The sequence below is a fragment of the Anoplophora glabripennis genome, unplaced genomic scaffold, assembly GCF_000390285.2.
Source record: "Anoplophora glabripennis isolate ALB-LARVAE unplaced genomic scaffold, Agla_2.0 scaffold69, whole genome shotgun sequence".
Classification (NCBI taxonomy): domain Eukaryota; kingdom Metazoa; phylum Arthropoda; class Insecta; order Coleoptera; family Cerambycidae; genus Anoplophora; species Anoplophora glabripennis.
This window is the reverse complement of record NW_019416383.1, coordinates 86,699-111,515: the sequence shown is the minus strand read 5'-3', so window position 1 is coordinate 111,515 and position 24,817 is coordinate 86,699. Positions and strand designations below refer to the sequence as shown.

Genomic DNA, 24,817 nt, shown 5'->3' with positions numbered 1-24,817 from the left:
GTAAATTGCCACCGCCTCAGCCAGTATCCCTACAACAAATCGGAAAGTGCACAGCACCAGCCGGTCCTCCAGCACCGACAGTCCCGCGTTCCCAGAATATTTCCCAAAACTACAAAATCATCCACGAACCGACTCACAAAAAAAAAAACACGCGGTTTTGCAAAACGCTGCGGCCAAGACACGGGGTAAGAGTTGACATATAAAAGGCGGGCGGACGGTGGTAGGCCGACTACTCTCGGCCGCAGACAGCGAAAGTTGCCCCGCGAAGTTACCGATTGTGCAGTCTCGGACATGTGGCGTTGTGATTGAGTGTAAGGTGAGACTTCCACAGTGACACAGTGTTGTTCCCAGTGCGGCTCTCAGCGGCGATACTGCCGCCCTCGCTCACTTCTTTCTTCTTCTGCTGCCAGGCCCGCAGTTATATAATTTCCAGACGATTTCCTCGCAAGGCTCTACTATGGCGAACGGATTCATCATGTAAGTGGACCAGATTTTTGTCTTTTTGCCTTCCATATTGAACGCTCGCTTTCGGGTAGAGAAAGGAAAGCGCTTTGTCCTTGCGCATTTCGAAAAAAAAAATAGAGTAAGTGAGATAGAAACCATAAATTGTCGTGTCCAAAAAAATGCTTCCATATGACAAGGACTTTAGCGAAAATTTGGAAAATAAGACAAAGAAAAATCACAAAAGCAACAAATAAAGAAAGCTCTCACATTTCCTTGTGTAATCATTAGCCAAATCCAAAAATTAGCGAATCCCATTTGTCACAATACATTGCTTCACTGGAATCGTATTGATTTCTCTCTTGGTAGTTATTTTGAACTATAACATGAGCTTAAATATTTTCCCAGCTTTCATATTGTTACAATCGAACTGGACTTACCCATTCAGATATTCATACGTTCGATTGTTTTTATATGAGATTGGCAATTCCAGTAACTTTCTATAATTTAAATATTCGGAAGCAATTATTAGGTAAAAGCGGTCTGCGTTTCCGATTTTCTATGAAACGTGATTCTCTCTCTTTCGCATAATTACGAAGATTCGATTATTTTTTTGTTGTTTATTAATTTGCTTCCTCGGTAATCGACAATGATATTGGGTTGTCCCGTTTTTAGGACTACTTAAATATTGTTAGAACTACAGCGTGTAAACCTTGTCGGTAACTAAAAGTAAAAGCTTGCGTGTAATTTGAAAGTAATAACCTGTTTTGTCGACTTGGTGTTAGTGCTTTTGATTGATTTTTTTCGTTTTTATCCTTGAAAGTTAGTTTTGGTGATTATTAGGCTTGCCTTAATTTTAATAAACGTGGACAGAGTATTTAGTTAATATAAAAGCTACACAATTTATCTTTTATCTTAAGTATTAAAATAAAACGTAACGTTTCCGCAAGGTAAAACTTCAAGACCTTAATTTATTACAAATATGTAGTGAACTCATGTGACTACTTTATTTTTATTCAATAATCCTGAAATCTCATGATTAACATATTCTAAGCGAAATTTTTACATATAAGGTTAAAGCTGTACGAATTATGTCACAATATGCATAAATTAACGGGTTGCATAATTTTTATTATTAACAACACACGATTGAAATTCAAATTTGAATTTTATACCTACTAGTATAGTTCCGAAATAATCCGCTTTGCTAAACTTTCAAATAAATTTTAACCGATACGTTTCTCATATGTAGAATTAAATATTTAACAATAAATAACATTGTTGTGTAATAAATGTAAAATAACAAGCAGGTAATAGGTTTCTAATTAATAATATATAAATATGCTGGGAATTATAATACCAAAGTTGAAACTGCTTATGTAAAGGTGGCGTTACATAGGTTAGACCGTTCATTATGTTACCAATAGAATTCATTATTAATTGATGTGAAACAAAAAGGTTAAGTAGTATATTATTATTCTCTTTATTGCTAAGAGAAATTAATAGGATGAATTAAAATAGTTCGAATTTAAAGATAGATAACAAAGAAGTCTATGAATAAAAAATAGATTTAGATTTTTCCTGAAGATGCTACATAAGTAGATAAAATGTCTTTAAACAACAAATTATTGAAAATGGTAACATGAAACTTTGCCTTTTTACTTGCAAGGTACACTTAAATCATTATCCATATATCTTATTGATAATGAAATAAAGGTACGTTATAAAAAATATATATGCGCCTACGCGAGAACTTAAACACTTTTTATACTAAGAGTCAAAGCAGTTTATTATCCTCACTCTTTATCGAGTTCGATATCCATCTTAGAATTAAGCAAATACGAGAGACATACAAATCTCTTCAATATTATTCTGTTTAACATATTTGGTTAACAAAAAATAGTTGACATAACGTCGATATGTGTTTTGGGTGGGAGACTACAATAGTCGCATAGACAACGAACTCTTACGTGCTTAGGCACATATTTAATATTTATTTTTTTTTTGCAAATTTTATTATGTCAATATCAGTATTGCACATACGCTCCAGCCAAATCCAAACAAATTATCCAATGGACGAAAGTAGAAATCCAACGAAAATGTCAAAGGTAGTTGAGCAAATAGAAAAAAATTATTTACATTTATTACCCACTTTCACAATATTGCTTACGTGTTACGTTCAAATTTTTTAAATAAATGAAACCTATCTGCTAAATTGGATACAAAGGTCTATAACCTTTTTATGAAACCAGAAGACAAATGCAGTAATGTAGACATTATATTACTTAATTTTCATAAGGTATTAAACGCTATTATGTTACATTACGAGTGATATTGTGATAAATTTATATGAATGCATAGCTGACCTATATTTTCTATACTATATGCATAGTTTGTGTGATCGATTCGGTCTCATCCTTTGATATTTACTTAGCTGCATAAATAAGGTAGAGGTGTAATTATCATCAAGCGTGATTTAGTTGGATATATTCCTACCTATAAGTTAAGGAGGTATACCGGGTTTACTAAAATGCACAGATGTACTTGAAATTTATATAGCGTATTACCCAGTGCTCCCTCTGTGCGTCATATTCTTTTAAATTTTTTTTTGTAACTAGATTTTGAGATATTGTTGTTGAAAGTTGTTCATTTTAACATAGGTTTATATGGCGAAGATAGACGGTGCGGCTCTTTTTTGCCCATAACTGAGAAAAAAATGTAGAAATTGTGAAACAAAACTTTTCCGTAGATAGTACACAGTATTATCTTATTTTTGATGTAAAACTAATGTAAGTTTTGAACATAGTACAACTGTATTAATTAGAAACAGAAACCAATAATTGCATTTCTGTCTGACTTGAGGATTAATGTGGCAACGTCGCAATCAGCTGACGGCAAGGAGAGAATACATTTGAAATACTTGATAAAAACGAAATTGATTTCAAACATATACATTTTTCCTAAATCCCATGTACATTGTTATCAACAATAAATTATCCACAACAGATTATTTTTTATAATGTTTTTAAAAAACTAAAATAATTAAAAAGGCTAGGAAGCTGTGATATATTTATTGGAATAAAAAATACAGTTGATAAATCCTTTTACTATATTTAATGGTTTATAAAAACATCGTAATCCGTACCCAACAATATTTAGGGTTACGTAAAGTTTTCTTTATTCGATTAATATAATTAGTAATACTTGAGATAAAAGTATTTGTATAGAATAACAAAGGAATATAAATATTTCTCAGCAAACTTTATATCTAAAAAATTAATTATAGTTGCAAAATTTTTGTAACATTACCAAAATAGAGATGAAAAACACGAACAGTGAGTAATAATGTAATTTCTATCACAGAACCTTTAAAATTGCATCCAACATTTTCTTTGACTTGGACGAGAGATGGGCGCGAGTGTCATTTCATTTCTTTAGAACTAAATTAACATAATTATTTTCTCGTTGTTTTATAAATAAAGGATACAAATCTTCGCGAGGATAATACGATATATTTGCTATATATAATAATTATATTTTACATAGTTTACACACAATACATTTTTGAACGCGTATGCATCTTACCCGAATTTGACGCGCAATATCTCCGATGTCCGCGGTCTGTAGGTTCGCAGAGTGTACAACTGCACTCGATTATTAGCGCTGTTGCCACATCTACTTAGTGTTTATGCGTTCATTAAATATAATCTAAAACTACTTAAATATGGTATTTTTATGTTGTTAATTTTCAATATGTATGTTATGTGCATATTGAGTAGATTTCTTTGCTATATAGATAATGTTTATCGCAAATAATTTTAATAGAATTTAATTTTTTCTAGTTGGTAGCTAGTTTTAGTCCCGTAAGAAAAGCATAGGACCCCCCTGCGATCCTCACTTCCCTCGGACCCCGATATACCTCCTTAAGTAATGAATGTTGTAAATTAACAACAGCAAGACTGAAAAAAAACTTTAATACCGATAAAATCATATACCTATTTCTTCAAATTTTGCAATAAGTAGAATTCGAAATTCAAATTTCTGTCAATCAAAATTGCAGGTACTATCATCATCACTTCTGTGCTCGTTGTTACTACAAAGTGACATTGAAGTTACAGATATGGCATTTAGCGGCAATTAAAATGCTGTAATATTTTGTAACGTACCAAGAACTGGGATTCTGTGAATAATATAAGACGTTCAATGAAGAACACTTGCATTTTTCGCAATGTTGTCATCGTTACCTTAACCTTTTAATGCTGTAAAGTAAATGTAGGTAATCAATAAAATGGAGGAGTCATTTAAGTATCGATAATCTTCGATGCCTTGGACTTAATTCAAAATGTTTTTGCGTTAATATTTTTCAGAATATATTTCGAAATAATACCTACACGTTTTAATAAACGTTAAGGAAAATATTTTTATAATATTACGTTTTTTATAAGGACAAGAACAACTCTTTTTACATCCTGTGATAGATGAAATGTTTTTATCAATCAAGTGTGCATTTTTTATAATATTTATAGATATTTAACTGTTCATAAGATACCCTTTAATATCGTGTGTTGAAGGTAACGAAAATATTTTACAAATTTGATAACTTCAGTTATTTCTTTTTCTGTATGTAGGTGAGATATAACCAAAGTATGCATCATATTTTAAATGTCATTGCTACATGACGATAGATCGAAACAGATCTATATCGATGTTGCTGACGAAAGATTTAGTAGTTTACTGGATAATGGGATGTAATCTAAATCTAGAGGGGGTATTTAACCCGCAAAGTAATTGTTTCCCACAATATTATTAGTTAAAAAGATACGTTTTCTTAAAAAAAATTGATTGGTATGCATTTCCATCTCCTTTAAGAGGTAATGCTACAGGCAACAGTTCAATATGACTAATCGCTTGAAGGTAAATTTCTAATTGAACAAAAAATTTCAATTTCGATCGAACGGAACAAAAATTGTTTAATTTCACAACGGTTTTGCTGAACTACATTGCACAAGTGTAATATAACAAAATGTCTGTGTTTCAAGAAACAAACATTTAATTGTCGGAAAAAAAACTGTATGCAAACATATTATCGATTGAATAACAATTTAAAAAATTGCTACATTGTCCTAAATTTTACCAAAAATTGTTGTCGGTGTGCAGGACCGAATATTTTGTTAGACAAAAAAAAATAAGATAATATTGTATAGGGGAAAATAAAATTGTATAGTTTACATTAATGTATAATGTTTTGCAGCGGTTGACATTCCTAAACTCTTGCTAACTATTTGTTTTGTGAAATAAACAGTTGAGAAAGTTTATTCTATAAATACGGATGAAGCAACACATTTTTAGAGATTAGTAATTACAGAAAATTATTTTACTTTCAGTTCACTTCAAATTTCGTTTTTTGTGATTTTTTTCAAGATTCTTTTCTTCCGAATATGTGGATGCATACAGCCCGTACGATATTTGTTGAGATAGAATTCCAAGAAACCATAAGTCAATAAAATTCTGGTTTCGGAACCACTAACAATTTACAGTGGCATGAGCGTGCCTTGAAATTTTCCGTCGATGTCTTTCTACCTCGTGTGTCGAATGCGGTTAATTTCAAGAAAGTAACGCAGGGGTCTTCTTGGAAAAATATCCACTTCATTTTCAAAATTTCAAATATCAATATAATATGTTGTTCCTTATATTCTAAAATTATAACTATCGTTTTATAGATATGTTGGTTTTAAAGTATGTACTTGTTTTTTTTAAATACGTTTGTCTTGCCCTATAAGATATTTCTTGCGTTCAAACACGTAGCGACAAACCCATATCCTTTTGTTGAGAGGTGCCAGCAAAAATCCAAGTCAAATATGAAGTAAAAGTAAAATCCTTGATCGCATAGCAAGGAGTTCTAAGGTACCTCGAGTTACGTTCAAACGTTTATCTAATAATAAGCTCTATTATACAGAAGATTGGTTTGCCGTGTAATTATGTTAATCTGAGCTGTCGCAATTAAATATACAGCTACTGTTACTTACAAAACAAATGACTGTTTTGCAGGATAAAGTGTTTAAATGATGTAAATAAGAGAAAAAGGATAAAATAAATTCGATGGTCGTGCTTCAATGACCTTAGGTCAAAGAACTTCAGAACCTTTTCTGTTTTCCTTTTTTGTTTAAAATTTTATACCGTATAATGCTATACTAGACCTACATTTGTTGTGTAATTTTTCTAAAGATTTCTTAAACGTACTTTTTTTAACTATTTGAAACGTCAAAACTGATCTACATTGACCCCCTTCTTTACTTAGTAACTAAACCAGATGATTGAGTCCAAGGCAATCTGTGACTATTTGTGTACGAAGTACCGCCAATCGGAATCACTTTATTGTTTTTTAAATTATTCTGATCAGGTGCACTTATATTTAGGCTACTCATAAGCAATAACAGTTAGATAATACTTCCTGTATAAACAATACGTCAAGTATCTGTCTAAGGGAAATTGGAGCAAATATCTTTCATGTTATAATGTTTATACCATAACAGATAAATTCCTTTATATGATGATTAATTGACTTGATTGGGTAAAAATCTGCAAAAACTTACCTTCCTTGTTAAAATTATGTAATTCCTATTAGACTCTGAAATCGTCAAACGGTTTTCTTTATTTTGTTATTTAACATTAACCCAATCTATTGGGAGAGTATGGTATTGAGTTTAGAGGTTTCAAGATCAAATTAAAATGCGAAAAAGTACTTTTTCCCCAAACTGCTTCATTTTATTTGCTAAGTTTGAGAAATATACCAACAATACATCTTCTGAATACAACTTAATGTTTTTTCTTTGCACCAATCCATAAAACGTTGGTAGACACATTCATATATTTCTCGAGATTTCTTTGGGCGAAGATCTAAAGAAACCTTTTTCGCACACTCCAGTATCTCTTCAGGCACAACTAAATCTTCATTAGATTCCATTTTTACAGAGTTTTCAGCAAATTGAACCACAAACAATCACAAATGAACTCAATTAGTAGTATGCCGACTACTGTTTGACAATGTATCCATTATTATCCATTCGATATATCCTACTTACCTACTTTGCTTTATTATCCAAATTTGGTTTGAATAATTTCAAAGCACAAATTAATAATTAAATGCGGGATTTGGGTTGGAGAAAAAAATAGTACATTTTATTCAGATTAAAAGTATATTTTTTGTCTCGCAATTTTGTATTGCCACAAAAGTAACACTTTTCAATTTTTTACGTAGTTTACTGTGAAAAAAAAGCTTTCATTGCATGAAAAATAAAGTAAATTTTCATTCAAAATTAACACAATTTTTTGTTTGTTGTTTGTTGTACTGAAAACTATTTGTTAGCTAAACAAACCTTATATAACATTAACTTTTGAGGTAGCTTGCTAAACTGAGTGTGCCATATTGGTACACGGTAATCATCTAATAATAACTAAAATCGATTCTTGATTACAACTAAGTAAACGTACCTATTTGTTTTTTTTTCTTTATTTTTTGAGTATTTTGACACTTGTGACAAAATTTTAAATTAATAAAATAAACCCTTACGCCAAAAGGAACATTCAAGGGTTATTTTTATGGAAACAGTTTTGCCTAACCAAAAAATCTCACACTGAAAAAAGTGACAAATACAAAACATAGTACAAAAAACATATCACTTTGTTTAAAATGATGTTTTTACTTTAAAAAGTTATTGACGCTTCGAAAATTCATCTTTTTCGTCTTCTAAACTATTTTGACTTTTCGTTTTAGTTGCTTTCACAGTTTGCCTTTGTCCGTATCCATAACTAGATATACCATGTGATGTTTTTTCTACTTACTTCATCTTTTATATTTTTCTGTAGCAACCAAGGATCAAGTTCACAAAATAACTTGATACACATAATTTTTTTTTAATGACCATTTTCCCAAGCGTGATCGCAAATTCTCGTTTTTATAATATAATTTTTATGTTCATCTAATCTAATATTCACAGGTCGAAATCCAACATATTATTTAATGCATTCAAAATGCAATTTTTTGAAAATCATTATTTGGGTGCGTCTTTGACAATAAACTCAGCAAAGTATTAGTTGTCTGAAAAACTGTTCTAATGTTAAATTTGTTACCTATTTTCCTTAATTTTTCCGTTAGTACAAAAATATATGGAATCTTTATTATGGATGTAATTTCTCTTTGCTGTCTAACAGAATTTGTCTTCCTTTCAATATTCCTAGAGACAGTTTCAACAAAATTCTCAGGGATTGATTTTATTAGTACATTTTTAATCAATTTCAATTCATTATTAAAAATTTCATTTCTTCCTGAAATTAATTTGGCTCTATCATACAAATATTTAACTGCACCTTTCTTTATATCAGTATGATGATTTGAATTAAAATTTAAACCCAATGTTGTATGTCAAAAAAACTTAGTTTTTAAATTAGTTGCACAAATAACTGTTGGATTAACAAGTTTCAAATGTTATGTCTAATCTGTCTAAATGTGTCCTTAAGTTTACCTCTACCCATGTAAAATTTTAATGTTTTCAAACATTAGAACTATATGATCCTAAATTTGAAAGTTTTTACTTTTTTTTTCAATTTAAATGATTGACAATTGTTGGTTGAAAATTTCTAAGAGAAGTCGCTCTCCTTCTGTCTGGCTCCATTCCAGAGTGTCCACCAGGTGTCAGTGGCTCTTAAGCTCGTTGGGCGAGGCCAAGGAGAGTGAAAGACGGAGAAATTGGTCATTCAAGGTCACCACGTGACCTTACGCAGAAGAAAGTGATTTTGAGACGCGTGTTTCTTGCCCTTGGCTACCGCTTCATAAACTGGCATGAAGCCCAGCTTTGTTAATTTGGAGAAATAACAGTATATCTACACTACATATAGATATACGAAGAGAAAATATCACATTTAAGCTTATATGTAAACAAACCTGAAGTATTGAGAACAAATTCTTATTAATTGATTTAAAATTTGTCATTATGCAAATGAAAACAGCTTTAATACAATTAATTTTAACATTTTTAATTGGTGTTATAGGACCACTTGATACCAATAAAGCACACATTAGTTATTTTCACACATTTTGACACAGTTTGGAATACTGTACCAGTGGCATTTAAACAGATTTCATAAATGTGAAGATGGCATTTCGCATGAAGAAGATAACCTTTGCATTAGGCAAGACCTAAACATGATTTTTGTGTTATTAGAAAAAATACTTTCGACTGAAGCGAGGCAGTTCTCGATTACGAAATGAAATTATGAAATATGTGTGCAGAATGGAGCTGCTTGAGATTAGTTAGCTGTTGTACTGAAAGTTTTGAAAAAAACTGTACACGATTTGATTTCAATACAAATATGAAGAAGTTGACTGTCAAAATTTAAACATTATGTGAAAAAAGTTGATGTTTTTTTTTACTTTAATCAACTTAATAATGAAACACATTTTGTAGGACTTTAGAATTTTTTTATAGCTACATTTAATTTGATACTTTTACGGATAAACTAATATAAAAAAGGTATGGGTAAAATTGAATGATAGTAGAGTTACGCTAAAAAGAGTTCAAAGTTTAGCATAAATTTTATGGTACATAGAATTTTTATTTTTGTATTTAACTAATTTTATTGTAGGACTTGTACTCTGCTGACTAAAGCCCCATCCTGCATTGAATCGCCAGACAAAAGTAATATTAACTTTTTTAATTAATTTTTCTGATTTTGTATGTATTTGTTGGAGAATATTCTGATGTCTATTACATCGTATTTTCAAACACTAAAACTTATGTGTACCATTTGATAACTATTGAAAATAAGATTATAAAGACAGACCGATCTTAATAAAATAATCAATGAGGTTCAATTTGTTTAATTATTCTCTTTTATTATTTGATATATAATAATTCTGCTTGCGTTTTAGAAAGTTCATATTAACATAAATCTGAATTAATAAGGAAATATCTACGTACTAATGAAGTAGTGTAAAAAGTAATCAGTCAAGCTTAAAGTTCAAAAATTTTTTCCTACAATAAACAGCTATTTGTTTTAGATAAATATTGTTTATTACGAAATTATTATTAACTTTGAAATAAGTAAATTTATTAGTTTTAGTCTATGGTGGCCACAAATCTCATTATAGCTTGAGATTAGTTACATTATTTATCCACTACCAATACGTTTCAAAGTATTTAGAGTTCCATAATATTTCAACAATGCGCATGGTCATTAACTGATTCATTGAAAATAAGAGCTGGAGTTGTTACGTCACTTGCAGAAAAATATGAGCGTATTTGTTTAGAGGTGGGGGCATTCTTCACATTTCTATAAATGCAATTGTTTCTGTTACTATGTCAGCAAGTGACATCTATACGCAGAAGCTAGCATACCAAATTTCACTTAAATTGGACAAAACGTTTTAGAGATATTTAAAAATAAATTAATTTTTTCCACGCCATCTAGCGGCTAAAACGAAGTGATTTCGTATAGGTGTAAGTTGTAGTTAAACACCACATTTTAGAATCTTTTAGTCTAGACTCACCTACTCTGTGTCGATTCATCTGCGAACGCCCTGTATTTATTCTTCAGTACTGCCCTCAATTGTTTCTATAAACGTTTCACAAATTTAATAGATATTACCTATAATATATTTAATAAGTGAAAGTTACATTTCCATAAGTTTTGGAAATTCACAACAATTTAATCATATAAAAAAATATTTAAGCAATTTATAGGCAACTATATTTTCTAAAATTATTATAAAAATTGACAAAACCGTTATTATTAAAAATAAATGAATCATAATCTGTTTAAGTGAAGGGGTTTTGATTTAAAATGAGATAAAGTATAGCTGAAGATGAAGCAATAATACCTTCTATAATTAACATATACGGGGTATATTCAGAAAATAACCCCACTTTTTTAATTACGTGCTAATGGAGATATTTAGTGATATGCGGTTGGCAGCATTGCGTTGTGCATAACCACCTCGGTTTTCGTGATATTCTTATCTGAGCGCAACGTGTTCAAGGGTTAGGGACGATTTTTGAAATGTGCGATTTTCTGGGACAACGAAAATGCTGCAACGTAAATTTTTGCGTGAAACTTACGAAGATGACGCTCTGGGTCCTACGTAATATTACGAATGGTTTTCACGATCTAGAACTAGTCGTCAGTCAATTGAAGATGATCCTCGACTAGGAAGGCCTTCGACTTCAACTGATGACTGCCAGGTTCAGAAACTCAAAGATCTGGTGCGTGCAAATTGCCAACTGACCATCAGAGAGATTGCAGAAGAGGCTAGCATCTCAGTTTTTACTGAAAAATTGAACATGCATCGAGTTATAGTAAAATTTGTTCCTCATTTGATGACAGAACAACAAAAAGAAAACTCTGTTTACATTTGTTGGCAACTGCCTAAATAATCCAATGACGATGAAATATTAATTCAAAGGATCATATCAGAAGACGAAAGGGTTTACGGCTACGATATTGAGATAAAAGTTCTATAATCACAATCGATTGGCAAAGGATCTTTACTCACCAAGAAAGCACGTCAGTCTTGATCCAATGGCATACGGATGCTCACTGTTTTTTTTTGCCTCAAGGTGAAATAATGCACCGTGTGTACTATCAAGGCGACCAGAGTTGTGACAACTCATGATTCTTGCACCACGACAATGCGCCTAAATACTTTTTCAATTCATCAGTTTTGTGCCAAAAATCAGATTATTCCTCCCTCACCCTCCTCATTCTCGTGACCTGGCCCTTTGCGTTTTTTGTATTTCCGAAATTAAAATCAGTGCTGAAAGACCTTTTGATAACATCAAAGCGGTCACAGACTTTAAAGGCCATTTCAATTGAAGCCATCCAGGATTGCTTATCGAAATGGAAATACCGCTGGGAAAAGTATGTGAATATGGAAGTCGAGTACTTTGAAGAAGACAAGAGCCAATAATGTATAGAATTAATTTAAGTTTAAAAAAATAAAGTTCGGTTTTTCTGATCGGACCTAGTACAATGTTTCAAACATTACAAACTTGATGTCGAATATCTTTTTTAATATTCGACATCAATTGGTATGTTTGAAAAACTTATTTTTTACTCAATAAGAAGCCAGTTTTCATATTTTATTAAAAAAAGTAAAAAACCCTAAGTTTTAACAGTTTTTTTAACTGCATAAGAAGTTAATTTTCAATGTTTGCATGCCGATCAGTTTCATCTATCTATTTTGACAATTAGTATGTACAGATAGGATAAGAACTTCAAAAACATTTTTTTTTATTTTTGTATAGCGCGTATTTTGTATTACTAGCGTCGCCCTCTATTTTTTGACTTGCAGTAGTACAATGTTTCAAACATTACAAAACTTGATGTCGAATATTTTTTTTAATATTCGACATCAATTGATGATATGTTTGAAAAACTTGTTTTTTACTCAATAAGAAGCCAGTTTTCATATTTTATAAAAAAAAGTAAAAAACCCTAATTTTTAACAATTTTCTTAACTTCAAATTCTCTGAAGCCTAGTCGCAAAGATAACTCAGCATAAAACCTTTTTAAGTGCTTTTAAGGTCTGCATACTTTTTACATATTTGAATATAACAGCTTCTTTCTATCATAATAGTTTAAAATGTGGTGGATCTATCTTTAATAGTAAAGGAGATATGATCAAAAGAATGGGCCATAAGCCTAATGTGTTAGAAATATACTTTTACTATGTACCAGACAACCAAGGTAATAAGTTAATATAACAAGTTATGTTTATGGCACATTCTTTTAGTCATGTCTATATTTTCCCTACAATTAGAGATCATCAATTATATATTTAATCATTATAAAAAAAATGTTTCAACTTTTTACAAGATATTTTGTTTAAAAAAAAATATATCTATTTATAATAATTCATGTTAATACACACAAACAGTGTTTACACACGTCACAAAAAGGGGGGAGAACTACTATGAAAGTTCATCAAGTAAATTAAAATAAAATTACAATACAAACGCATGTCAAATAAAACAGATTAAAATAATTAAAATACGACACACAAACATATTTTATACTTATGCTATGAGACAATACTACAACTAAATATATACAAATATAATATGACAAACGACCGACGAGTGATAAATAGACTAAATTAAATTAAAATCACTCTCAAAAAAAGTCCTTATCCTTAATTAGATGAAAGGGATTATAAAATATTTCATATAATTTTCATTCTTATGCGTAATTTCATATCTCGAAAAATAAAGAAGAAAATAGAGGACAATATTTACGTTGTGTCACCCTGTACTATTTATGAAATACTGAAGTTCGAATAAACTTGCACACCCTGTACTTATTTCCTCCTTAAAATTTCTTACCACAGAATAGTTAGACATAAAAACTGGTTGCTCAACAGCATCTCGAAAGCAATGGATATGTTGCTTGACCTGCGGTGTTGCTACAATGAAATTGCTGCATGAAATGCAACACGCCTGAACCTCTCGCGAAAAAAAAACATAATTATCTCTGGAGAAACAGCAGACTTGCATTTGAATTTGTTTTGAATGGATGATTTCTCCATACAGGAAAAAACCTCGGAACGTATTTTCACGTGAAATATTGAAGGATTAATTATAATTTGTCGGGTGGAAATATTTATTTGTTACTTATGACTAATTTCTTTCTTTATACAGTTAGCTTAAATGGTAACCGATGCTGCGGTGGAAACTTGCTTTGTATTTATCTTATCTGTTGCTTGCTTCATTTTAATATGAAATTTGGTAATAAATTTTTCTTTGTATACAGCTATGAGATCAAACTCAGCGCAACTACTTCAAGAAAGTGTATTTTATTTATTTATTTATATCCTAATAAGAAAACTATAATCTCTAATAACATTTCTCTAATAAATTTCTCACAACTAAAACGAATAGGTACTACAAAAAATTCGATTAAATATTTTTAACGGAATGAAATAAATATAGTCAATATATTAATTTAGTAATAAGATACAATCAATGATTTTAAATGTAGTACATTGTACAAAAAAGCTGGTATTACATTAATAAAAGTGATTAATAAGAAGACTGTAATGCAAGAATTTTTTAAACAAAAAGCTTAAACACAGGAAATTGCAGCGATCTTTTAAAATTACTCACTCACTCCCACATTTGCAATGGACAATAATAATCTGCTAAATTTACCCACGCGTACACGATTCAACCTCCTCAAGATTGCAACATGACGATAATGAGAGAAACCAAAATTGTGAGCAAAATGTCGATTCAAAAAATATATGCCTAAATACATATATTGGATTGCTTATATTGAACGAGTAGTTCTTAAAGTTATTTCCATTTCCATTTTCGAAAACGTTTTATATTTTTATTTCCGCACAACTTACGAAAAATGGTTTCACTGCAATTAAAATCAATTATAGCTATCTCATAAACTGGTTAGAGATTTGAATTGCTTGGACTATATATAATAATTTCTTAACATATTATTATTAATTTTATACATAATTGATCATTTTCTCCTTCAAACTACTCCCCTACCCTATTCATGCACTATTCCCAGTGGTTTTTCCATTTCGCGAAGTAGTTACATAGCTTAATTTGAAATGACCACTGATTTTAATTTCGGAAATAAGAAATTATCACAAGGAGCCAAGCCTGGCGAGTAAGGAGGGTGAAGAAGACAGTAATCTGATTTTTAGCACAAAACTTACTCTCCGGGAGCATTGTCATGATGCAACCATGAGTTGTTTTGCCACAACTCTGGTTTCTTTTTGCGGATATTTTTCTCGTAACCGTTGTAAAATGTCTTGTTAGTACAGACGGTTCACTTTTCCACCTTGAGGCCAGAATTTAAAATGCACAATTTCATTAAAGTTGAAAAAAACCGTGAGCATCATTTTGACATTGGATAGAGACTGATGTGCTTTCTCGGAGCATGGAGATCCATTTTCAATCGATTGTGATGATTGAACTTTCGTCTCAATGTTTACCGTTATAACCATTTGAATAAATGTTTCATCGTCATTGAATTGTTCAATGAGTTGACGACAAATAACCGCGGGGTTTTTTGTCTGTTGTTCGGTCATCCATCGAGGAACAAATTTTGCTGCAACTCGATGCATGTTCAAATTTTCAAGTGAAAATTTCATAGCATGATTCAATTGCGATGCTAATCGCTTCAGTTGAAGTCGAAGGCTTTCTTGGTCGAGGATCAATGTACTGACGACCACTATTAAATCGTAAAAACCATTGGTAATATTGCGTACTACCTAGAGTAAGCTTGTTCAAAAGTTGAAACGTTTCCGTGAAAATTTTCCCCAGTTTCAGGCAAAATTTTATATTGCATCGTTGTTCCACGTTGCACTCAAATAACAATATCACTAAAACTAAATGAGATATCAATTTTCCAGGAACATGTGGTTACATAGGAGGTTATGCGTAACGCAATGCTGCCTACCGCATGTCACTAAATATCCCCATTAGCGCGAAATTCAAAACGTTCGGTTATAATCTCTATTTGAGTGAGATTAATCAGTTTTAGGTCATTATATTGTTGTCAAATATAAGTAAAATTGTCAAAAGCCCAATATTAAGTGACAATGTACTCAGTAACTTCACTCAATACCTTTAATGTGTTCACATGCATATTTATTAAGCCTATGTTTTTTTTATTAAAATCATATCTAGATTTTGAGAGAAAAAAAAACTCTTCGCTCTATTAGAGATATGCACTTCAACGAAGAAATTACGCTTTTGTACTCATTTATAAATAAAAAGTTTGATGGTACGCTCAAATCCTCCTAAATTTTTAAATATTTTTGTTTACTCTTGGCAACATAAAAGGTACCTATTTGTGGTAGTACTTCTTTTTATATTCAATGTATGCGTCTACACATAGGTGTATTACAAAGCTACAAAATGGTATATAGTTTAAGTAAAGAGTAAGGATGTAATCCTTACTTTTTGGTTTAGGTATCTGCTTAAAAAAAAGAAACTCAAAAAACGCACCATTCCGCCTTTTTATAGATGCAGGATACAGGTTTTATTTTATTTCGACTCCACCCAGAGTTGGTCGTCGTTAACCAAGGTAGGCATGTTTTTACCGCAAGTTTTAAATTATTTCAGTCTTATAAATAACAAAAATGCCAAACAATTAAAAACCAGTATAAAGGCGCTTTTATGTTATATATGATGAAAGCTCGGTTATAACCAACATCATCTTATGGAAATAATTACTGTGTTTTTGGCCATAATTCGTTTTTTTACGCATTTGAGGCTATGTTCTTGAGATATTTACGCTTAAATTATACACCTATTTATTTATATTCTTACCCCACGCTATTTTTAACTACATATGAATTTATTATTTAAGATGGTCGAACTTTAAACTTTATAAAATCATTCTATGTCTGGCGTCTGGTTAATTTTATTAACTTTTCTATTTTATCTGTACCTTTTTGATTTATTCTTTGAATTTTTCGTGGTAGGTACATGTTATTTTTATTGTTTGTACCATTAAATTACTTTTACAAATCGTTTATAGCAAACAAATCAAATAAGTATGAATATATCATTAATATGAATTTGTGTGGGTGACCTGACTATATTTAAAGATCAATGAACGAATCCTGCTCTAATCTATAATTTAATCTACCAGTAATTTGAATTTTTATTAATTTTTTATATTTTTGTTTAGGCGTATACTTTGTTTGAATTGCATAATTTATATCTTCTGTTTCTTAACTCAAATAAGCTGTAACAGATAAAAACTAAATTTAGACATGGGAAACTTTGAGGCGACAATCAAGTAAATAAATAGTAGTAATTTATAGTATTCTAGTAAACGGCAATACACGTTGTAGTAGCAGAAATAGGCATTGTTCACCGGCATGCCGCGCCGACAGGGCAGGCATTAGGGTACCGCTAGATACATATCGAATAAATTGATCGATGTGAAGCTTCAGATCAGAGGTACATGTACATGTTATTGCACAATGACGTGGATAGTAGGATTACTAAAATGTGTAGTAGTAAGAAATTATTATTTAGTTAACTTCTGCTGGTACTTATTATTACGTACTATATTTTATGCTAAATTCCATGTGTAGCGTTTAGTGTAGAATAATAAACTCTGTTTCATACTGTTATCCAAAATGTAAAGAGTGCAGTTATAAGAAGGCAATGGTTGTGTCACTTTTTGTTTGAATAAAATTACATTAAAGAGATCCCGGCCTACGCCAACCCTGCACCACATTACAGCCTCCCTAACATTTCCGAACTCTAGTAATAATAGATAGTGTTTTCTGAATATAATTTGACGGTTGTCTAGGACTAAATTTTGACATTTTCATTTTGTAATCCTGCTGATGGAGATCTATGCACATTTCAAATGGTACAATGTGTATTTTTAGATATCGTTAAATAAGCGTAACTTGTCTGCGAAATGGAATCTGGTACAATAAACCTAGATAAATCTAAGTGTGTTACTCTAGTTGCTGTAACTGAGATCAATTACGACACCTGCCAAGGTACAAGTGAAAAAATGTATTTGTAAGACAGGTACGTTCTCTCTGTTGTATATCTGAAACAAATCAAAGAATAATGTGTTTATCTACAAGGCGATTTTATAAAAAGTTCCATCTTTTGAATCTCAGATAAATAAATGGTGGTTAACTTAATGATGCATCTTAAATATATCTATAAATACACATATACGTATCAATTATTGCGTTCTAAAATGTACCTGCAGTAATTAGCAAAAACCTTGAAGAATTTTATTATTGTCTCTATTTTTATATATTACAATAGGAACATGGAGTAAAATAAATAAATTAAATTAAATGACTACTCAAATTAAGAGAATTTTAATGAACATGAATTGACTATGTTTCCAGTACAAAGTATTGAGAGTATAAATTTTATTACGTAACTTATAAATATGTAACTTCTATAAATATTTATTTATTTAAAATATTGCATAAAATTTGATACGTTTTTGATTATACTAACAAATTTCTATGAATACAACTTTTTCCGTAAAGAATACAGTACTAAAAATACTGTTATTTTAATTTCCATAAATGCAGCAGTTCCTTTTCTTTATTGTTATTTGTTAAATGTTGTAGAATGTACAAGGTGATTCACTATATTTTGACCCTCCCATTAACTTTTTTGTTTGTAAAGTTATAAAAAACTGTAAAATACCAAAATTGCACGAATTTTAATGAATTTAAAAAAAATGATGGTGGAAAAACAAATTAAGTCCAAACAAAATGGCAGCGTCTGTTAACTCTGTTAATTTAAATAAAAAAACCTTCCTTTCTTTTTTTAATAGTATCTCGCTTATTGTTAGAGATGAACCCATCAAACCCTATATGACTATGCTCAACAGGGAAAGTTCTATCCAAATATGTAAAAATATACAGGGTGTTCCATTTAACTTAACAAAAGTTAACATCAGCTGCCATTTTGTTTGGACTATATTTGTTTTTCAACTATCATTTTCGAATAATTCATAAAAAATCGTGCAACTTTTGTATTTCACATTTTTTTATAACTCTTAAAACAAAAATAAATGGTAGTGAGTCACCCTGTAGACTTCTATTATTTCAGTAAAATATTTACAACTACATATTTTCCCCACGCATTGCACTTTCCGTCACTGTAATTATTTACACTTTAAAATATTATTAAAACCGCCTCGGTCCAATGTTTTGTAATATCTATAGAAATATTTCGTAATATGCGACAAAATGTTACACCTGTGTCGTTTGTGTTCAACATTCATTAAACCCTCAGATTGTTATGTGGAATAACTAAAAATCATTTCGTATGTTTCTGACTATAAATAAAATAGTATAGTTAGTGAAATATATTACCTAATACCTGCGTAAGTTATTAACAATAATTTAATCTACGTAAAGACAGTTGAATATTTTGCCAAACATACACAGATCTCACATAGACCTTCTACAGTGGCAACCTTTGCACCTCCAATTGCCAGGCTCTGATTAACATACTGAAATAATTACTATCGACCTGGTTTTGTGGCTAATCCGTTAATTATTGAATTCTAGTTAACTGTAACTGCATAAATTAGAACTAGCGACGATTGCTAACTTAACTAATTTCTCCGGCAATTAGTAACACGGAATGCTCTGTTAATTTCTATTTACATACTTAAATTTACTGGACCAGCACCTTTTAGATTTATCATGAATCTACCAAAATAAATTAGAATGTATAATAATGCCAAAATTGCTTCGTTAATCATTTACGGACCTTCAATTTTTTGTACAAGGGCACATTTCGTTAGGGTAGCCAATAGACCAGATTATCAATCAATTCATTCAGGCGTCCCTCAGGGTTTGGTGTTGGGACCAGCTTTGTTATTGGTTTATACCTCGGATATTTCGCATCACCTCTAACCCAGACATAGTTTCTATGCTGATGATAGAAATGTATTTGACGATACTCAGTTAACAAATAGTTTTCTTCAAGGAAATATTATTGTCATAGAACGTTGCAAGTAACTGATTCAATCCTCTAAAGACTAATAAACGTCGTGTTTTACATAGAGGAAAGAATAACCAAAGATACCACTATACTTTTGGTCGCGGATAACTAGGTACCTCTGTTGAAAACCAAAGTTATTTGTTATTGTAAACGCCAGCGTCTCGTGGTCAGAGCTGATTAATTTAAACAAAGTTCTTCGCTACCAAATAGCTAGTAATTAATTACTAATTGTCTTAAATTAAAATTGAAAATGTTTTGTCTAAATATTATTATTAACCTTTCAAAGAAATATCTTGTATTTTTGTAGTTCTAACATCGTCTTCGACAAAGATCAACACTTAAACATAACTACTATAGAAAGATCTTAATATTTTCACATTTTACTTGGGTTAAAATATACAGGGTGTCCGGAAAGGTCGTGTCAAAAATGAAAGGGTATACAGTGGAGGTCAAAATAAATGTAGTACTTCATATAAATTTTTTTCCTATTGGGATTCGTTGTGGAGTTATTCGCCTTCAAAGAAGTTTGAAAAACAATTTCCAATTATAACTTCTAACTCGTTACCATGACAACAATAAAATTAAAGTAACTGATGGTAATGTTCTTTTCCAAGTTTAAACTGATATTCAGTATGCCTGGATTATACAGAAGCAGACGAAATTATACATTTAAATTTATACAGCTTTTAAGAAAAATGAGAGAGGAATCGAACTGTGAAAGAAAAATGCCAAATTTGGCAACACTGCCAAAGATGTATAAATTTAAATAGTTAATTTCGTCTGCTCCTGTATAATCCTGGCATATTGAAAATCAGTTTAAACTTGGAAAAGAACATTACTATGATTTACTTTAATTGCCTAAATTTCATTGTTGTCATGGTAACGACTTAGAAGTTATAATTCGAATTTGTTTTTCAAACTTCTTTCTTTGAAGGCAAATAACTCCACAACGAAATCCGATAGGAAAAAAAATTATATAAAGTTCTACATATATTTTGACCTCCCCTGTATACCTTTTCATTTTTGACATGACCTTTCCGGACACTCTGTATATATTGGAATTCTAAAATAGGTCTGTCTTGCAAAAAAACAATTAAATTTTGAGAAAAGAGGGAATTTTATAATACATTTTAGAATGCACTCAAATACTACTAAAAAACGAATACAAAAAATTAAAATCCATTTTTTCCGAAAAAAAAAATGCATTTAGTGCAAATATATCTTTTTTACAGTGATGTTTCATAAAACATCTTTGTTTTCCTAAATTCTCTATTAAAAAAAGAAATGTGGCAAAAAAATTCAAATATGTAGGTACTATTTCTGCTATGCTTAATCCCTATATTTCAAGTAAATAAGCTTATGTTCTTATATCCTCTTATATTCTCTTATATTATCTCTATAACAAATTTCACCGAAATATTTTAAAAAATGTTAGAATTATGTTTAGTTTGAGCCATTCCTTTCTGGACACCTTGTATTTCATCATTGATAATAATTTTTCTGTTCAGAAATAATTAATATTCTAAAAATATCTACTTTCCTTAATGGAATAATTATTTATTCTTAGGCTCATTAAATAAAGAATACATACATGTATGCACAATGAAAAAAGTCCTTTAATTAGGTATTATCTTTCAAGATATATTGCTAAAAAGATGAATGGCGAATTTAACAAACAATAATGATCGTGAAGATCCACTTTTCACCCAAGCGATTTTCTCTTTCGTTTGTTTACAAGGTAAATTTGATTAATTATCTTTTTCTGAGAAGAGCATATTGTTAAAAGGGAATTTATGCCAGAAGAAAATTAACACGATTCAAAAGAATGGTAATTACTATTGGCCAGTTTAATAAACTTTGTAGCGTAAACCTTCTATGAATATGTGAGTTCCAACTGACCAGTTGAACCAGAACAAGTGCAATATGGAACGGGTTTCGTTTGGATTCCTTTTGAAGGCACGTTTTCCTTTTGCATAGATTTTCTCTTATTTCTTCCGTAACCGACAGACGTAAACATTGCACACTTGATTCTCCGAGAAAATAGCATGACTACTAGATTTGAATATAAATTTGTTAACGCCAAGAGGTTTAGTGACTGTCTCAGACGCTATAAGCAGGAGAGAATTGATTTTCGGATCCAAATACTGTAAAGACTTTTGGCCAGTTAGACAAAACTTACCACAATTTCAGACAATTTGACCTAGCTTACATTTCATAAAGACCCCGCACGGTCTTTGATGAAACTAAAATTATTGGCACACAAAAGAATTATAATTAACGACTTTAGAAAGAAATGATTAACATAAAAACTAAAAATTTCAGTACATGCTATTAATCTGACAAAATTAAAAAATAATAAAATAGTAAGTTAAAATAAATATTGCATTCTTATTTTACTATATTTGTCTATGGTTTTTAACACCCTTTTTGTATTGTATAAAACTGAAAAACTTTGTGACCATAAGAATACTTTCCAAAATTTCATTATCACTAAGTATCACATGAAGGAAATAAAATTACTATTCCTAACAAAATTACTGATTACGTGGTTTGTAATCATTTCTGAAGGCTCTGTATTCGGTTCATTTGTGACGGTGGAGCAATATTAGCTATCAAAGTGACATTTACAAAAAAAAATCGATATAGTTCCATAAACATTCACAAAATACGTCCATTTACCAAAACTTTGGCTTATAGTATTTTCTTCTAAGTAAAAGAGATAAGGGAGACAGAATGCTACGCAAAATTTTCTGCGGAGACATTTCTAAAGCAGTTATATATCAGTGTCCCTCTTGCTTTCAGACTCCTCTGCCTAACGATAGCCATCTCCTCCGCCTACCCCACCGCCAAAGATGCGGATCTCGTCACGGAACCCAAACCAGGTGATGAATTCGTCTTCGTCCAATCCACTGGCCCCGACGCCAGGCCCATCTCCAGGAAGGACAAAGTCACCGAACAAGACAGACCTTTCGAGACTTCCCACAAAGTTCCTGCCTCCCTTACCTATTCCCTGAAGGATGGAGACGTGAAGAAACCCACCAAACCCATAAAACCAGTAAAACACATCCAGAAAAGAGAAGCCAATCCACAGGGGGCGGCACCAGCCCCAGCGGGAGCCATCAAGTTGGACATCAAAGCTCTCCTCAAAAAGTAAGTACTAAGAATTGCAACACTTAAATTAAGTTGATGTAAGGTCTCCTATAACAGTGTAGGACTGGTTTGAAAGCATCTGAAATGTTCGATCACCATTTCTGAGAGTTTTGAAGTGGTTCTAGGCTCAGTTGGAACCAGTGGTGCCAGATTTGGGGAACTTTCCCTAGTTCTAGAGAAAAAAAAACTAAACTAAAAAGCTAAGGAAGTATAAAAATTTATACGATAACTTAGAATTTGCGCTGTTGTGCAAAGTAGAGCATTTAAGACTATAATAAATTTATAGAAGTAACGTGGTAAATCAATATATTCATTTTGATTTTTTAATTTTGAATACAATTCAGTAGGTAACACAATAAATATGTTTTTTTAGAAAGACAGTCACTTATTTTCTTATTTATTTATTCATTATTATTATTATTATTATTTTACTCTGTTTTTTTGTATTTATTGCATATTTTCTGAAGACAATTAAATGTCGCCGCTACATTGATAAAAAATTCCAGGGAATTTCAGCACAACATCTAGGTATTTTCAACTATACCTATCTGGCATCATTGGTTGGAACAAACAAATGTATATCGTGACTTGGTGTTCTTATAAGAGTATACTTTTGAAACAATTTTCATGGTTAATGACATACAGGGTGGCTCATAGTTATCTATTTATTGCGAATTGCCTTTTGTTATTAGAACGGGACAAAATATAAATATGTTTATCATTTTAATAAATACATACACTGCTTTTTTTATAAAATGATATAAGAACACTTTAGAAACATTTGTAATTTATTTGTTCAACTTTCTGTTTGACTAACACAAAAAAAAAATAAAAAGCTACTGTTCCAGCTAATCAGTGACATACAGTGTGTTCACGAATGGAGTTGACAATAGTAGAAACTCTTTTGTGTTTGACTTTATCGAAAAATGTCACTCTTTATAAAAAGTTCTGCCTCTCGAAAGAATGAGACTGCCATACAAATATCTTAGATTAAATATACAGGGTGTTCATAAATTAAAAAAACAAGAAAATACTCAAAAGCGAAGAACCGTTATTTATTATTTTACACAACATTTTTACAAAACAAATATGTTTATAACCTCAAATAATGTCCTAATACAAATTTTAAAATCAAAATTTCAATTTTGACTTTTACTCTATATAGCTTTGTGAATAGTTTGAGGCCCATTGAATACATTTATTCCTTCTCGTATGCGCTCTTTTAATACTTCCCTGTAATGTGGCAAAGTGTACAAAAAATTTATTAAGTTAGCGGAAAAATGTGTTGAGGTGGGAGGTAGAGTAAAAGTTAAAATCGAAATTTTGATTTTAAAATTTGTATTAGGACATTATTTGAGGTTATAAACAAATTTGTTTCATACAAATTTTGTGTAAAATAATGGTACTTCTCTCTTGAGTATTTTCTTGTTTTTATGAGCACCCTGTATATCTAATCTAAGATGTTTGTATGACAGCCTCATTTTTTCGAGAAGCAGAACTTTTTATAAAGAGTGACATTTTTCGATAAAGTCAAAAACAAAAAAGTTTCTCCTCTTGTCAACTTCATCCGTGGACACACTATATTCAAGATTACTAGATCTCTGTTGTCTCTCTGTTGTCAGTTTATTATCCTCATAATCAAATTTCAAACTAAACAACTGTTGTTGTTGCATAGAATCCACACTTCCGATACA

The 24,817-nt window shown here is 30.8% G+C and overlaps 1 protein-coding gene across 2 annotated transcripts in view; it reads left to right on the top strand.

The window, feature by feature from the left end:
- Positions 1–222: 222 nt before the first annotated feature.
- The window catches only part of LOC108917081 (mucin-5AC-like), a 35,728-nt gene continuing 11,133 nt past the window's right edge, over positions 223–24,817 (top strand). Inside the window, exons 1-2 of one of the 2 annotated variants that reach the window (XM_018723515.1) lie at positions 223–477; positions 22,776–23,123. In XM_018723515.1, the coding sequence (XP_018579031.1) occupies positions 458–477; positions 22,776–23,123 (368 nt within the window). In that variant the 5' untranslated portion in view covers positions 223–457. The remainder of the gene's footprint in view (positions 478–22,775; positions 23,124–24,817) is intronic. The other variant, XM_018723516.1, reaches the window with a different exon arrangement.